Source organism: Sander vitreus, chromosome 5 (genome assembly GCF_031162955.1).
Source record: "Sander vitreus isolate 19-12246 chromosome 5, sanVit1, whole genome shotgun sequence".
Taxonomy (NCBI): domain Eukaryota; kingdom Metazoa; phylum Chordata; class Actinopteri; order Perciformes; family Percidae; genus Sander; species Sander vitreus.
The window spans coordinates 9,855,428-9,874,288 of record NC_135859.1 but is presented as its reverse complement, the minus strand read 5'-3'; the positions used below and the strand labels follow the sequence as shown (position 1 = coordinate 9,874,288).

At 43.0% G+C, this 18,861-nt stretch overlaps 1 protein-coding gene across 3 annotated transcripts in view; it reads right to left on the bottom strand.

Moving 5' to 3' along the window:
* The window catches only part of LOC144518011 (netrin receptor UNC5D-like), a 343,327-nt gene extending 324,466 nt beyond the window's left edge, over positions 1-18,861 (bottom strand). For 2 of the 3 annotated variants that reach the window (XM_078250346.1, XM_078250347.1), the window contains exon 1: positions 18,459-18,860. In XM_078250346.1, the coding sequence (XP_078106472.1) occupies positions 18,459-18,543 (85 nt within the window). In that variant the 5' untranslated portion in view covers positions 18,544-18,860. Of the gene's footprint in view, positions 1-18,458 lie in introns of all 3 variants that reach the window. The other variant, XM_078250348.1, reaches the window with a different exon arrangement.

Below are 18,861 nucleotides of genomic sequence, written 5' to 3'. Positions count from 1 at the left end.
CGCAAAACCTACGGGTTACCTGCCAATAACCCTTGCACAGATCTAATGTGGTCAAGTATTTTGCTTTGCCCAGTCGTTCAAGCAGTTCATCCATTCTTGGTGTAGGATAGGAATCAAACTGAGAAACTGAATTTAGGTACCTGAAGTCAATGCAGAACCGTATGCTGCCATCCTTCTTTGGCACCAGCACCACTGGGTGACACCACTCACTTCTTGAAGTCTCGATGATCCCCAGGGACAACATCAGGTGACTCTCCTTTTCCAGTGAAGCCAGTAGGCGTTCAGGGATCCTGTAACTGAAGCCCCTTCTTTAACAATAATGTTATGTTCAACAATATTTGTCCTACCAGGATTCTCCTGGAATACTTCTGAATTACAGATGTCTCTCACCTGGAGCTGCTTGTCTTCAGAGAGGTGGTCAAGGTCGTGGTCCACTGGAGCCCCAGCTGAAGGTAAGTATTGTTCATCCACTTCCTCTTCCTCTTGCACACCTCTGATGAGCATCACTTCTTTTCTTTCTGGTCGCTGCACCCACTCCTTCAGGAGATTTATATGTAGTATCCTACTTGACCGTGGCTTCCCTGGGGTTGACACCTGGTATGTAGTGGGCCCTAGTTTCTTGAGAATCTCAAACGGTCCTTGCCACTTTGCCAGAAGCTTTCTGTCATCAATGGGGAGGAGCACTAGCACTTTCTGTCCAGGGTTAAAGGACCTCTGCCGGGCTTACCGATCGTACCAGGACTTTTGCTGTTGCTGGGCCTCCACCATGTGTGCTTGGGCAAGCTCACTCATTTTCTCCAGTCGTTCCCTCATCTGGACAACATAGGATATGACATTAATGGATTCCCCCCTCACCTTTCCTCCCTCCCAAATCTCTCTCATCAGTGAGAGAGGACCTCGCACTTCATGCCCGTACAGAAGTTCAAACGGAGAGAAGCCAGTAGAGGCTTGGGGTACTTCCCTGTATGCAAAGAGGAGATATGGCAGCCACTGATCCCAGTCTGTACCGCTGTTGACAAATTTCCGGAGCATCTGCTTCAGGGTCTGATTAAAGCGCTCCGTCAGTCCATCTGTTTGGGAGTGATACGGTGTAGTCCTCAGGCTTCTTATTCCAAGTAGCTGGTACACCTGTTTCAGCAGCAAAGACATGAAGTTAGTTCCTTGATCAGTCAGGATTTCCCGAGGGAAACCTACTCTGGCAAAGAACTGCACCAAACAGAAAGCAACTGCTTTGGCTTTTATAGATTTAAGTGGAAAGACTTCAGGGTACTTTGTAGCATAATCTGTTATGACCAGCATGTAACGGTTTCCTGCTTTGCTCCTTTCAACGGGGCCCACAATGTCCATTCCCAGCCTTTCAAATGGGGTGCCAATGATGGGTAGAGGTTGGAGAGGAGCTCTGGATGGAGTTTTAGCAGATGTTATTTGGCACTGAGGGCAATTTCTACAGAATTCAGCTACATCTCTGCACAGACCCGGCCAGTGGAAATGGCGTTTGACACGTGCTGTGGTTTTGTGCTTACCCAGGTGGCCAGCCCAGGGAACAGAGTGCCCCAAGGTAAGTATGTTCGGTCTAACTGCTTGGGGAACCACTAGCTGCAACACTGACCCCTGTTGATGATAGAGCATGCCATTTTGCAGAATATACTCATCTCTGTTGAAGTCCAGCTCAGCTTCTGGCTCCTTCTCCTTTGCTTTCTGAAAGAGAGACACTAAAGATGGATCAGCTTTCTGCGCCTCAATTATGTTCACTGGCATTTGAAATCCTAAGGGTAAGTCTGGTTCAGGATTGGTTAGTGGTTTCACAACAGTGTGTTGGAACTTCTCCTGCCGTCTCTGTCTATGAGTTTTACGAGACTTTCCGGGTGCTGTCTCCATCTCATCATTGTAGAAAGGCAGTGCACAGAGAGTCTCAGCATGGTCATTTGATTTATTTACCTGTGCTCTGGTAACAACCGCATTACATTTCCGGCTTTGGTCTAACTCCAACAAATCAAAAAGCACTGGAAGATCTCGCCCTAGTACAGCAGAAAAGGGTAAGCAATCAACAACTCCAACGTTCAACAGGTAAGTTTGCCCATCTACTTTTATGTACATGTCAGCTGTTGAATATCTTTTCTCATCTCCATTTACACAACAGATAGGTATGATGTCTTGGGTGCTGATTATGTGGGGGGGGTACAAACTTCCTGTGCACAAGAGTCTGATCACTTCCAGAATCAAACAGAGCCTTAAGAGTTGTTCCATTCACTTCAATATTTGTCATTTTAATAGATTGGTCCTTCTTGAGCTCAGGTTCTTCCTGAGTGCGTGGTACAAAGCACATTTGTGTCATTTTAGCAGAGTTTTTAGGGCACATGGGTTTTGTATGGCCTTCTACGCCACATAGATAACAGATTGGCTTTCTTCCTGAGGATTGTAATGCTCTGCTAACTGACTGGTTTTCCCCCATGGGATGCTTACCCACACCAGTCACTGGTTGGTAGGCTGGTTTCCAGTTGTCCTTTGTTCTCCATAGGTTGTAGCTCCATGGTTGTCCCTTCTGCCGTGCAGCCACGAAAACATCAGCCAGCCTTGCAGCCTCCATCGCTGAATCTGTGTCATGTTCTCAGATCGAGACCTGAAGCTCTGGGGACACCATTCTCAAATACTGCTCAAATATGATCATTTCACCAATTTCTTGGATGGTTTTACCTTTTGGCTGGATCCAATACCCATAAAGCTCCTTGAGCCTTGCATACAGCTCCTTGGGGCTCTCATCAGGGTTGACCTCTAGGGAGCGAAATTTCTGCCTGTATGTCTCAGGATTAATGTCATATTTAGCAAGGACTGCAGATGTGCACATATGCACCTCTAGCTTTGCCTGTCAGTAATGGAATTAAATGAAAAACCCAGTCTGTTTTTGGCCACCTGCATGCTACAGCAATGCGTTCAAATGTAATGAGAAAATGTTCCATATCATCAGTATCAGTTAATTCTTCCAACCTGGGCTGATGATGTGAGCAAGCCTGACCTGCAGAGGCCGCTGTTTGATTGGTAACCATGGACTCAGTTTGGGCTGGCGGAGGGTGTAGGGTGGATGTTTGAACTCCCTGCTCTGGAGGATCGGACTCGACTGAAAGAAGATCTGGAGATGTTCGGGTCTGAACTTCACACTGCAGAAGTTGAAATTGGTGTTACATCGCTCTAAAACGGTGTTCTTGTCTTGCAGTTACCTCATTCTGCTTTGCCTCTCGGGCCTCCTGCTGCCCCATATGAGCATGAAGAATGGCCATCACATCCGACAAAGTTGGCTCCTTACCCTCTGTGCTATCTACCCCTCCAGAAGCTCCATTTTCTTCTTCATTGGCTTGCCCTTCCTGAGCAACTGTTAGGCCTGCCGGTCCCCCTTGGTTCTTTCCACCTTTTCCTCGAGGCATTTTTCTCTTCTTGGGTTGGGAGGGAGAAAAAAAAAAATACTCCTGTTTCCTCAACTGGATGATCCCACCACTGCCACCAATTGTGAGGGACCAAGCAGTAAGACAATTAGGAAAACAGGAGTTTGTTGAAAATAATGGGTTTTTATTTACCCAAAAAATGCACAAAACAATATAAAACCAAGAACTTAATATATAAACCTCTAAAATAGGTCAACTCAATATAACTTAAACCAAACATAACTACAACAAAAATAAATGTGAAAAAAAACTGCCCTCCCTGAATGAGACAAAAGGGAACATATATACTAACTGGGCCAAACCAAATAACACACACAGGGGAAACCAAAATGGACATAATTGAAACTAATACAAATAAACCCAACCTAAACCTAAATCCCCCCTCCAGCATGGCATCTGATGGTACGGCCCAATTGGCAGGCCATAGTATATAACAGTCCTTCACCCTTGGCCACACCTTTTCTGCACCGGGAAGGACCATTGCTGGCTGTTTAACCTGTGTGGCTTAGGCCATCACAAGAAGGGATAAAAGTCTCTGAGGCCACATTGAAAGCACATACAAGACATAACGGAGGCAGGCAGCAGAGATGGAGCGACAGCAACAATGACTAGTTGTTAGTTAATTATGACTTAGTCATATTCATATAATTACTATATATGTTAATGTTGTGGCTAAGATAACTTCTGTTATGATTTGACAATATAAATAAAATGAAATTGAACATTTGTAAGCTTCTTTTGTCCATTGTTGCTCTGCTGTGGCCTTTGCGCTCCTTGGTGCTGTGCAACAGAGTTTTCTGGTTGCTTCAATAATTAAAACCTCAAAAGTAATTTGGTCTAATCTAGTTTTATGTGTATAAGCACAAGCCCAAACTATGCTTTTTGGATAATTTGATTTAATATCAAGAAAACATTTACACACAGATGAGTTCCACTAGATTAAACTTTATAAGGTGGGCTGACAATATAATGGTGACTAATAAAATGTTTTATTTTATCACTTTTTATCATTTAGGATCTGTTGGAAAACACTGGCTAAATAGTTTAAATGTAGAGGACTGCTGCAGAAGCTTCATATAGTCAACTTATTTCACCTTTTTATTATTTACGTGGGTGCAGTGATATAAACCAGACAATAATAACGTTACCTGAGGTATCTCCCTGCAGCACACATTTTCCACCTCAGATGACAACATCCGCTTGCAATGTCCACATGAGCACCTGCAGTAACATTAAACATCGTCTGAAGCATGAAACAGGAAAAGTAGTCTCCTTTTCAAACCGTAAAGTCGTTTAATTCTCTGTGGAAAATAAAGTAATGTCTTTGGGACAATTCACTTTAAGGCTCGACCCGCATGTTTTCAAATATTTAGCACTGACTGGAGAATGCATAGGAAATGTTTATCATAGAAACAAAAAATGGCTCATTTATTATCCACCTTTTGACCTTTTTGACTTCTGGCTCCCCGGCTCCTAAAAGCAACAGCAGACATTGCGACGTAAGAACAAGAATGTCTTTACATCCTACATAATCGTAAACTTATGAAACTATAATAAATATAAGGTTATCGTCACCGGGGACGTTCGTGCTGCTCACGGCCGCTTTTCCAGGCAACTGCGGCGCACAGAGCTCCGGGGAGAACCGGGGGTAAGAGTCGGCAGTCTTGTTTCTGGAGACGCATATCCCTGCCGTGCTGGGCTGACAAACCGAGTCAAGCCAAGCCAGCACATGAACATTGAAACACATTGATTAGTGAGGCATCAACATTGATGTATTGGGCAGCTACCAAGCTTGAAGCTTGCTATGCTAATGTTTCCTATCTACTTGTCTAGCTGAGTTGATCTAAAACGGTACATGCATAAATAAAATAAAAATTCAACTTACCACTCTGAAACATCCTGCTGTCCGGTTATAGATGCAAACCGCTTGCTAAATCAAAAGGTTTAGAAGCTAATTTCTTTGGCTAAATGGTGAGAGGTAGCATTGTACAAGTTGGCCACCTGTGCAGAATACAGGGTTGTGGCAGAGCCGCTGTGTATACGCGGTGTGCAGGGCCATACGATTCAAGCTATTGAACCAATTCGTCAATTTACCCGACATGGCTGAGGCACAGGCAATAGCACAGTGCGGTGTGCGGCGCACTGGATGGGACCCATTTCCCCATCTGAAGGATACCGGGACTATAGTTATGTGAGTTACATGTTCGCTACGTCACAACTTATTCGTCAAAGCTGTTTCCATCTCCCATTTTGTGCATTAACTCTTTCTTTTTTTTTGCGAATTTGAGGAAGTTTTACAAATTTTGCCGTTTCCATCAACATTTTCTAATGCGATACTTCAAAATGCGCATAAAACTACCTTGATGGAAACATGAATACTATTAAATTAGTGTTTAATAGACACATATAGACAGTACAGATTCAGAGTCACCATATGGGACCTTTAATTAATTCAGGCGTCCAAAACTGCTGTCCGCTCTTGCTGCACGTCTGTCTCTCTGTGTCTCTCTGCTGTCTCACTGACTGACGGAGGTCTGTGTTCATTGTTAATCAGTGAAACTGTCCACACCAGGGAGCAGCCCGATAATGGTGCACACCACGGAGGTCTTCTATTTATATAGTTCAGTCAGGACCACTTTGTCAAAATATATTCATTTACCTGCAATTTGTATTTGGCGGTATGGCTCTGTTCTGGGGCCTCCCCGCACTTCCACGTGCATACGTGGAAAGCATGAGGCAGGGAGAGCACACCTCTCTGCCCTTCCATGTGCATGTATGGAAAGCCTGTTTTATGGTTCTGCGGTGGCTCCACGCAGCGCTTTCGCCGTAGCCTACGTAAGTGGCCTGATGTTTATACTTGTGAACTGGTGTGTGTGTCGAGCCGGCGTGTGTATGTGTGTGTGTGGGGAGTGGATGATAGAGCGAGGGAGAAGTGAGAGAGTGATTAGCTTCAGAGTGAGTACCGACTCTAGAGTCATAGTGAGAGAAACAAAGTGTCTCCCGTGTTTTCTGACCACGGTGGGAAATCTTTAGCAGGAAAAGTTAACCCTCTCCTTGATTTCATGTTGTTTATGGAGAAGGAGAACCAGGAAATGAGTCGGGGGGAAATGCAACGCTACCCATCCACGATATTGACATAGACAACATGAATTTAAAAGGACGAGATGGGGTGGAGATGGGTTGCAAGCGCTAGCAGAGATGCAGCAAGGTAGGATGGGAAAAGCAGTTTAAATAGAGCACGCTATTTGGAAATCCAATCAAAAGAGGGACTCAGCTAAGTCATCAGCTGGTGTGCTGGCTTAGAAACTGTCAGCTTTGAGCTGAGGTAATAGCAGAGCTTGACTCCATGACCTGCCAGAACTTACACTATGCTTCATTTTTTTATGGTGAAACATGAGAGCAGAGGATGTTAATGATCACAGGAATCAAGCTCATAATTCATTGCGCCGACACCATTTCAAAATGTCTCAGCAGCTGAGTGTGTAAAAGATACCTTACACTGGGACACTCAGACCACGCCATGATCCACCTGATTCCCTCATACAGGCAGAAACTAAAACTTTTTACACCTGTTATGAGGACATCTAAGAAGTGGACCAGTGAAGCTGTGGCGGATCTTCAGGCGTGTTTGGACTGTACAGACTGGGATGTTTTCAGGACTGCTAACAACAGTTTGGACAAGTACACAGAGACTGTGATGTCATACATCAGCTTCTGTGAGGACAGCTGTATACCAATACGTACCACTTAGACGGCTAAGGTTGGTAAAGGATGAAGCGTTAAGGAGTGCAGACAGGGACTGGTTTAAAGAGTAAAAATACAGGTTTAGCAACGCTGTGAGAGATGCTATAGACTGTACACTGAGAAACTCCAACAACAGTTTTCAGCTAACTACTCTGCTTCTGTCTGGAAGGGGCTCAGACCAACTGCAAATAAAAAAGCCCCCCTCCACTACAACAATACTCTCTATTCAGGAAAGACAAGTCAACAGACTGTTTAAAAACAAAACCTCCACAAAGCACCCGGACCAGACTCTGTCTCTCCCTTCGCCCTGAAGCACTGCGCTGATCAGCTGTGTGTTCAGACATCTTTAACACCCTACTGGAGACATGCCATGTACCAGCCTCCTTCAAGTCAGGACAGGATCTCTTGCAGTTCGCCTATAGAGCCAACAGGTCTGTAGACGACACAGTCAACATGGCTCTACAGTTCATCCTACAGCACCTTGACTCCTCAGGAACCTATGCCAGGATCCTGTTTGTGGACTTTAGCTCTGCCTTCAACACCATCCTACCGGCTCTGCTACAGGACAAGCTGTCCCAGCTGTAGGTGCCTGACTCCACCTGCAGGTGGTTAAGACTTCCTGTCTGACCGGAAGCAGCATGTGAAGCTGGGGAAACATATCTCTGACTCTTTGACCATCAGCACCAGTTCCCACCAAGGCTGTATCCTTTCCCCTCTGTACACCAACAGCTGCACCTCTAGCCAGCAGTGCGTCAAGCTCCTGAAGTTCGGACGACACCACCCTCATTGGATTTATCTCTGGTGGGGATGAGTCCGCCTATAGGTGGAAGATTGACCACTTGGTGACCTGGTGCAGTCAGAAGAACCTGGCGCTAAACGCTCCAAAGACAGTGGAAATGGTTGTGGACTTTAGGAAGGACACAGCCCTACCCGCCCCCCATCACCCTGGGTAACTTCACAGTCAACACTGTTGAGTCTTTCCGCTTCCTGAGCTCCATCATCTCCCAGGACCTCAAGTGGGAGCTTAACATCAGCTCCCTCATCAAAAAAGCCTAGCACAGGATGTACTTTCTGCAGCAGCTAAAGAAGTTCAACCTGCCAAAGACAATGATGGTGCACTTCTACACTGCCATCATTGAGTCCATTCTCACCTGCTCCATCACCATCTGGTATGCTGCAGCCACTGCTAAGGACAAGGGCAGACTGCCGCTCTGCTGAGATGATTGGCTGCAATCTGCCGTCTCTCTGGGACCTGTACACCTCCAGGACGCTGAGGCAGTCAGGAAAGATTGTAGCCGATCCCACTCACCCTGGACACAAGCAGTTTGAACCTCTCACCTCTGGCAGGAGGCTGCGTTCCATCAGGACCATAACCTCACGCCATACAAATAGTTTCTTCCCCTCTGCAGTCAGCCTCACCAACAAGGCCCATGACTGACATTATTCTTATTAATAGTGTAGTTTGTTTATGTATGCACCAAATTATTCTGACTCTACATTCAGCTACATATCTCTAGGTTTCAATTATGGAAGACTTGGGTATTGAAAATAGGGATATTTAATGTCCAAAAGGAAAAGATTAGTTCAGGAGAATAAAACGTCATAAAGTTTAGGATGAGGGAATGGTCAGAGTGATCTTTGACACTGCTCTCAGACCAAGTCCTTTAGGGAGAGACAACACTAGACGTCTTCTTTTTTCCCCTTCTGTTACTTTTCCCCTGCATGTTCCTGTCTCTGTCCCCTGACCCTGTGGCTGAGATCCACTGCCACACTTTTTCTTCAAACTTTCTCCTGCAACCACATCTTCTCTAACGCAAGTGGCTTCTGAGCCCATGTGCACACAAACTTTCAGAGAGTTATGGATTTACTTTTGTAGTAGATCGAATCAACATGGTCTATCAGTTTTCCCTTATGACAGTGTTGCCCAGAACTTATTTTTAAATATTAAACAACTGTTGCTAATAGCCACAGTAGAGTGCAGGGATTCTACAATTATTTTTTGGGCATTTCTGCCTTTATTCAATAGGAAAGCTGAGATATGAAAGGGGAGAGAGAGGGGAAGACATGCAGGAAAGCCGTCACAGGTCGGACTCGATCCCTGGACATTCTGCGTCGAGGAATAAACCTCTGCATATGTGCGCCCGCTCTACCAACTGAGCTAACCGGCCACATTCTACAATAATTTAATTAATTATCAATAAAAATGGGTGGGTGAGATGGTGCCCATGTATCAAGGCTGGGTCCTTACAGCAGCAGCATGGGTTCGATTCCAGTCTGGGCCCTTTGCTGCATGTTATCATCGCTCTCTGTCTCTCACTCTCTCTCTCCTCTGCCTTTTCTGTCTCCTTCCAAGCTATCACTATCCAATAAAGCAGAACTGCCAATACAATATATCCTTAAAAAAACCTAGCATGGCTAATGAAAACAAAAAGTGGTTGATTCGATGCAAAATAAAGAACAATGACACACTCACAGAACAGAAACACTCCCTTATCTTCCAATGGATGGACCATAAAAATGAAATGGATACAAAGGCAATTTTCATTCAAATCAATGTAGCAAAATGGTCAGAGCGGCAGCTATTTCCATGTGTACCATTGCCATGGCAACGGATAATCTTCCATATAAAGTGACTTGTGGAAAGTTGCGGTGGTGAGGTTTTGCAGTAACGGAAAAACGAGCAGTGGAGTAGTAACATTACGAGGCAGAGAGCCAGCCGCTAAATGAGTCAAATTTAAGAACTTAATGCTTCATCCACACAAAGCACATTGCTATCACCAGAAGAGTGACAGCTTTGTTTGGTTTGTTTTCTGTAACAGGTGGGGTGTGGGGGCGCTAGCCAACTAAGAACTCGTCAGCTGGCTGGCTTGCTGGTTCCGCCTTGCTTTCATGCTACATTGGTTACAGAGAATGAGCCGAACAGTGGACTGGGTCTTACGGTTCGCTGCCCCACTGCCTCTGGGTCTAACTGTCCCTCATCCTCACTCCGTGCCGCTCCGGAAAACATCTTTCGAGCTGTGTCTCGCCACTCTCCTCCCAGCGAGCTGCGACACATTTTACGACCCTACATGTTGTCATTTTGTTTTGTACTAATCAAATGACAACGGCAAACAGTTCAATGGCATTTCTATCCATTTTATTTCTATAAGATAGACTATGTGAGATTTGCTTAAAAACTCCAAAAGGCCATTTACTTAAGATCAGCTGACATAGATTTCAGCCATGGCCCATACATCAAGGGGACATGTTTTTCGATAACAATATTGAATTCTCTCCGACTTGATAAGAGATGAGGCCTCGCCTATCACTTGACTCTGATTCTATGGAAGCTCACACCCAGATGCTATCAAATATAATAAAAAATAGTTTCCTAATTACTATGGGCCCAGTCACACTCACACACACACACACTCACACACACACACACTGGTGCGCACCATCTGTAAACACAGATATGAAGAAGTTAATGGAACCTGTGCAACCTGACACCTCTAAATTGGGAGTATATTACCGCAATGATGTAGTGCCAGCATTTGCTCTACAGCAAAGACCATGTGAGAAAAAAACACACATTAGAGCTGCTTTTTCATAAAGACCGTGTACTACTTGTTATAATGCTTATGAGTAATTGCTCAGTACAAGTAAAGTGTTTATTTGGAGCACATGTAAGAACCTTCATCATATTACAGAAATAAAGATGTTTTTTCAATTAATAGCTATGAATATTTAAGCACTGTTTTGTATATGTATTACGGTTATGTGTGTGGTTAGGTGGTTGTACAAGTAATATCACCCAAACAGGGATGGAAAAACTACTTTTTCTACTTAGCTGTTCTAATCTATTATTTATGATGTATGAATATTCCATGGATATTTGCAATATAATATATTTTGCTAATGCTGTCTGGCTGTTGTTTTGACCCTTGCACTTCATATTAATGGCTATATTTTCACTTAACAATGCAAACACAATTAAGATTGGATCATTGCTACCCTAAATTTGTGTAAAAAAAATAAAAAATATTGAATGAAATATGAATACAGATGTCGATAAACTTTATCACAGACACATTGCACCTTGTCTCGCTCTTTTTTGAAGACTATTTAGAATTTATTACTGTATTGTATATATTACTTATCTTTATTTATCTTATTTGTACATATTATCTGTTTTATCTTTATTTGTATATATTTCTTATCTTTTATATTATACTTGTTGTACGTGTCCTTATTGCACCGTGGGTAGGAGAGAAACGTATTTTCAATTGCTCTGTATGTCAGGCAAATATTGCAGAATTAAAAATAAAGTTGACTTGACTTGGTTTAAGATTTTAAGAAGAAAACACCCCTTCCCGCCCCCTCCACCCTGTTTGACTCCCCAGTCGCCTCCCCAGTCGCCTCCCAGTCTTCCGCTTCCTGGGCATCATCATCACCCTGGGCTCCATCATCTCCATCATCTCCTAGGACCTTAAGTGGGAGCTGAACATCAGCAACATCAAGAAAGCACAACAATGGACAAGGTCATGAGGCTTCTCGGTATTCTATGCTTATGCAGAACCTGGTGGATGGAGCCTGGACAGCCCTCAAAAAGACACGGGAAAGGGATCTGAGTATTACACTGGATGATGAGATGTGGGACAGAATCTGTAGGAATATTAAAACTATGTCACACGATGTGAGGGTGCACCTTATTCAGTTCAAAATCATGCATCGCTTCTGTTGGACTCCCTCCAGACACCAAATTGTTGGAAATGTAATACAGAGGACGGCCAATTACTTCATGTCCTATGGTCCTGTGATAAGGTCCAGGAATTTTATACATGATACAGGATAGATGATAACCTACGTCGGATTGCAGAGACCCAGGTTCCATTCAAAACATTTTCAGGTGCACAGGCAGAAAATGTAGGGGCACACACCTTAAATCCACCTGCAACGCAATTTTTCACATTTCCCTATTTTAACTGTTTTACTGATTTGGGGATACATACAGTGTACACACAATGTGCTGTTTTATTTTAGTTCACAGTCATATTTTAATTGAATGGTGCTTAACAAATGCACATTCAGAAATGTAAACAAAGTGTCAATTATAACATTATTATTGCCTCAGCCCCTTACAGGGTCTCCCTTACTCCTCTCTGTCTTTTTTTTTGTTTACACTGAACTCAATATCTAAGTGATAAGACTTCCATTAAAGGGGGGGTATCTAACTATCTAACACCCAGTGTGGGAAATATTGAGTGATGAGGGAGCCAGAGACAGATGGACTCACAACACTCACACAAGCACTATTTGTTTTTATGAGGTAAATAGTTATATATTTAGCAGCCTATACGTAATTTTTTTCAAAGAAGCAGTCTTCTCTCTCTGCCGTCTCTACATTACCTCTCTCGCCCAAGTGAGGGAGCGGTACCGCGCAGTGGGTGGCAAATGTCGGAGCTGACATCAGCATTGATGTATGCAATGCAAATGCAAATAAATCAGTGTACAGGCATTCAAGTGATATTCCGCAGTTTTGGTGTTAAATCCTGTCCTTTTTGTCTGAGACCGAGACAAAATGTGGTAGATTTTGTGACAAGACCGAATACAACAGCACTGCCGAGGTCTATTAACACAGCTCCCCGGATAGGAAGTGCAGGCAAGCGGGGTTAAGACCATAAACATCCATCTAGGAGTGGGCTTGTGAGATGGCTAGAGATGTCTATACTAGAAAATGGGTAAAGTACCTGAGCTTTCTGGAGGGCTCCTAAGAAGCTTTGTGCTGGGGAGAGAGAGTGTATGATGGGCTAATGATGTTGTCATTTATACATATGTTTATTTAGTTTATGGTTTGTTTATTTTGTTACTATTTTGTTGAATGGTCTTGAATATTGTAGTTACTGTGTCATCTTTTCTTGCTTTTTGTCTGGGTGGGTGGTAGTCTCGCATTGCCAGAACTACCTCTACAGCGCTGCGGAGAAGGGTCTGGCTAGTCCACACACCATTCCGGGATGGGAGAAAAACGTGCTCTGGTTTATTGGCATTGCTTTAAAGCAATCACAATCATCATGGGCGATGCTAAGCTCCTATCGGAGCCGCTGCAAAATAGCCTGAGGAAAGAACTTGTTTTGGTGGAACATGTACGTTCAAAAGTTGTTTTAGTCGTGCAACAGAAAACTAAAATTGGACAGATAGTCTAGCTAGCTGTCTCAATTTACCATGCAGAGATCTGGAGAGCAGTTAACCATAGTCCTCATAAATCGATGGAGTTGATATTCCAACACAAATAAAGCGAAAGGAAACAGGAATCGCTGAAAAGACATCCGGCAGAATTTCCTGCGGCACCGGAGCAATCCCGGAAGTGGAAAGTCGTGGATATAGACTAGGTGGGTGGTGATGACGAAGGGGAGGGGGGCGGAGGGGTGTGTTCATGTTGCGAGTTATATGTTTTGTATGTTGTTAAAAAATAAAAATCGTTCATCACAAAAAAAAGAAAGCACAACAGAGGATGAACTTATGGCTTACTTTCACACTGCCATCATTGAGTACACCCTCACCTCCATCACCATCTGATACACTGCTGCCAAGGACAAGGGCAGACTGCATTCACAATCTGCCAACCCTCTAGGACCTGTACACCTCCAGGACCCTAAAAGATTGTGGCCGACCCCTCCAATCCTGGACACAAACCTTTTGACTCACTCCCCTCTGGCAGGAGGCTGCGGTGCATCAGGACCAAAACCTCAGGCCACAAAAACAGTTTTGTCCCATCTGCAGCTGAGACTAATAATATCTTTAAATTTCTGGACTATTAAATCTAGACTCAAAGTTCACTTACTAGCTTTTTCTGCAGATTTAAATTGCATCTCATGGTTTTCCTCAGTCTAGGTAAACTTCATCTGTTGAGGAGGACTGTGACATGCAGTTTAAAGCCCGGAAAAAATATAAGTACACCTTAAGTTATGAGGAATTTATTGGTCAACCTAGTTCAAGAAATAACAAAAAAATGAAGATATTCAATTTAAAGTGATACATAATAGACATAATCCTTACATTTAAGAATCTTGAATGTTAAAAACAATTATGATTAATCGTTTATCAAAAACATTGCACATTCATTCTGTCTGTTAATCAATGTATCCCACACCTCTGTGACTTGTACACACTAGTGTTGTTGTAAAATATGAAAATGACTATATTTGCACATGTGAATTCCTCACTACCAGAAACATCTTTCACATTATAGTCATTTTTTTAAGTTTTTATTTATGTAAGTTGACTGAAAACAACCTACAGCTTATCGACGGCATTTGGGTTTTCTGTTTTCTTGCTTGGGTACAGGAAGATGACATCCACAGATGATCCCACCTACACAGGTTTGGAACTAGACTATTAGCATAGAGAGTAAAAATAATGGACAAAGCTTCTGGGTCTGAAAAGTAAAGCCAATGCGAAAGTGCCTAATTTCCAGCAGGGGCAACACCACTAGTTCTAAAAAGAAATCTGTTTCTATAAAGGTCTATGGGAAAATTGCCCTTCTACGAGTTTATGCCTCAATTGCTACTTTCAAGTCTTCAATGTACATTTTGTAAATTATGGTCCCATTAATTTTAGAATTGATGATAAAGTAGAGGATGCTCTAGGGGCGTCGCTACACGCTAATGCTAACTATGGCGCTGTGTATTTAAATCGCCGTGAACTTGTGTTGGCCATGTTTTCGTCTTAAACGTTGACCCTTTCACTGTGTGTTTTCATTTCATCAAAGTTAATTGGAGCATTTGGTCATCTAAAAATGTCTTGTTCAGCGTTATGCGAACCAAGCTAGCTAGCTACCGCTACCGCTAGCTGGTAACTTGAGGGAAAGCTTGCAGATTTTCTGTATATGCAGATGAATGGTGGCAGTACCCAAAAGCTTAGTATAATGCAATGGCGAGCTTTAGCGCAACGCCATTGCAACCTTAAATAACACCGGCTTGGCCGCATCATCCTCCCCAGCTCCACCATGTCATCATAAATCATCACATCCAGTTGCAAAAAAGACAAGATGGCAACGCCCATATCGCCAAACTCAAGGCAACATCCGCTATTTTTACACTCTATGGTCATTAGACACCTTGAATGTGTCAGGGCCTTTGCAGCATAAATTTACAGCTACAGATGACACACAGACGCTGGACAAAGTTGAATGTCTTAAGTACCATTCAGCTACATAGCGGACAGTAGAACACAATGACCTGCTGGGCTGATTGCTGACTACAAAGCAGCACATTGATGAATTCACTCGTTGAAATGTGAAGGTAATACAGTAGTCTTGACATAGCAAATACATAACTCACTGACTGTACCTGCAAAGTCCCCAATTGACAGCAATCCCAAGCAGGAGCCAGTCCAATATGAAAGAGGACTTTGTTTTTATTACCATCATCATTACTGTATATCATTTCTGAATGTTCAGCCATTTGGTTTCATTTAAATGTAAATCTGGGCACTGAACTGCGCAAGTTGTCACCTAAGGCAGCCTGACTATGATGATTCATTTTTGGATCGGCAGGGAAAAATATAAGAGCCCCTTAACTTTTTCTGAGGGAAAACAACTGATTTGACCGTTGTGTGTTTTCATGAAAGCCGTATACACAGCAAAATAAAATAAAAACTTGAGATTTCTTTTCTAGAAAACAAAAGTAGCCACAGTTTTGTGCATCTTGTGTACAATATGCAGTGCAAGGTCAAGGGTGTACAAAAGCCTAAGGGACAATTGACGAGTCCACATGTCAGAAAAGAGAGAGACACGGCATTACACACCATGTGGCGATAATTACTTCAGCGAGTCTTGACATAATTGTGCATCTGTGGAGCTAGAAGATGCTGTTTGCTTCTAATGTTTATCAAATTAGGTGACCACCAGGGGTCCCAGCATGTGTGCAATCTGACTCTTTCCAGCAAGGCAAACATCAGCGGCTCTATACCCTAATCTCATAACATATTTTTATAATCACATATAGCATTAGGAAAACGTACAGCAGAGCATGTTGAATAACTGGCAAATGAACTGGGTGACAACAACAATCCTCAATCAAATATCAGATCATCCATTTCCTTATTATTTCTTTTCCTCTACACACCCGCTTGCTTGCTAAATTACACATCATATAAATCAAGTCAATCAAATCAAGTACCAAATACATCCAAAGCCAGATTATAAGGGATATTACATATCAGTGCATTCAGTAAGCCTTTATGCATCTCTAAGTAGGGCTTCATTGGAAGAAAATGGTATATGGTAATAATCAATACCTGATCTATAAGAAAGTCACATCTAATATCACTGCTTAGGAAGCTGTATCTTAAAATATGTTTCATGACTTGTCCTGTGAAACACGATTGCAAAGCCTTTCAAAGTTTCCCTCTGGGCCACACCATGCTTACTCACAGCCGTGACGCATGAGTCTTGTTTCCATCCAATGGGGCCTGCGGAAATCACCAATGATCCTTAAGAGCTTAATTAATTAAATATAGCTAGCTAGCACTGGCAAGTGTTGCTGTGGCTGTAACGCTGTGTTTGCTGCGGTTTGGTTCAAAGAGTCAAGCTGTGGGGTCCGTGTGACACCTGTTGTTACATGTATGGCCTTTGAGAATGATGTGACATGCAGAGAAATGGCAACCCTGAAGCCGTTTGTGCTGTACATAAGGGGGCTGGCAATGCCACTTTGATTCCTGCAGACATGATGAATGGCAAGGCCACTTTGATTCCTGCAGACATGATGGATGCAATCAAGATTTCAAGCATTAAGTGAGATTTTTATGCAGCTGCGTCTGAAGCTAAAATAATTGATTGATTGATTGGTCAATGGACAGAACATGTATCTTTATTGAGTATCGTTTCAATAATTTTTAAGCAAAAATACCAAACATTCTCTGATTTCAAATCAAACAAACTAGTTACATTCTAGACGTAAACAAATAGGCTGATATGTACAAAATATGCGTATCAGTGCAGACATTTTTAATTCCTTTATGTGAGTCCTTTACGTCCTCCACACATGGATGCAATTTTCTGAGTCGGAAGGAATAGAAAACTCAGCAGCACAACGGTTCCTTTTTGCTCACCAAAAAATTATCTAATATAGGCTCTACAATCTAAATCAGGCCAACACAACACAATGTCTGCCACCAGCTTTGCGAGGAAATACTTCAGAAGATTGAACAATGAAGATGCAAAGTGTGTGCTCTGTGAACAAGTGATCAAATGTGCCGCTAACAGAACATGGATTCTGTCGCAGCTTAATAGTATGACTTTGAAAACATCAAATTACTTCCAAATTTTGTTTGTTTATGAAAAAATGTCAAATATCACTTCCATGAGGCTGTTCATGGCTTTCCATGAGCAGACAGATCACAGGAAATAAACTTGGTATTCCTGGCAGCTATAGTGAAGTTGAAGCTGCATGCCAAGTTCATGTTATGTTTATTCTAATGTTGATTAACACAAGTGTAGGCCTATTTCTACCTACAAAATATGTAAAACATGTTAATTATCTGTATTGTTAACATGGGCATATGGCTTTTGACAAATTATCACAATGCCGCCGCAAAATCCATGGCACCCAACTGATATCCAGCTCTCCTCTCCTTTCAAAAATCGTTTATGGTGTCAGTGGCAATGCTTTTCTTATTTTATGCTTGAACATAACATAAATGCCTGTCCTTTTGCCCCGAAAAAAACAGCTTTTCATACTCCCTTATTTTCCCTGAAAGTGTATCCAGTTCAGGATATACGGGAGTGGATAGTTTTAAAAATGAAGACAGACATCCAAGGAATCAGCACATTTAACTCCAAAAAAATACGTTGACATGCCTGTTGCACAGGCGTGCCTCTATCAAAGCCTACTACTGAATGCAGCGCCGTCATGATGTTGGATTCATTAAAGATTGCGAGAACTGAGTGAAAACGGGGCAATTATCTTCGATTTGAGGGGTGTATGAAAAAGATTGGGAACTTGACAGGGTGAGCTGCGGCTTGATGAATCAATATCAGAACCTCTGCTGCGCATTGGGAAATAAAGAGAAAGCTGAAACTGTGACGAGTAGGCTAAGTCCCGAGTATGAATCAAAAACACGTTGAAAATTGAATGTGCACAGTGGTATATTTGCGAACATTCAGGAATATCCAACACAAATAAAACGTGACAAGTGGTGCGTAACCACGGTAATGGCTCAACAAGAACAGCAGGAAATGGCGTTTTAAATCCTGTGAGACAGAAAGTAGCCAAGTATATACACTGACACAGCTCTTACCTTTGGAGAACACTGAGACTGTGTAATATACAAGGAGCAGGAGGCCCGTCATGGAGAGGTAACGTCCTTTTGTCAGCGCACCCATAACGACGCGTAGCTCTCCAGCGATACGCTATAGGGGGGACAATGCTCCGTATCTCTGGTGCCTCCTCTCGCCTCCTCCGAGCTGGACGAGCCCGGCTGCACAAGTTCCTCCTGTAAGCCTGGAAAGGGGAGAGTTTGGCGCTCTGGTAGAAGAAGAAAAGGAAGAAGAAGAAGAAGTGACTGGCTCACGAGCTGAACTGTTAATCGAAAGGGAAGAAGCATCTTCACTTCACTTTTGCTGTTCGTGTGTTCGCTGCAGGAGAGACGTGCGCTCCGAGTTTACCCCCCTTTCCAGGCATCATCATCCCGGAGCCTGCCT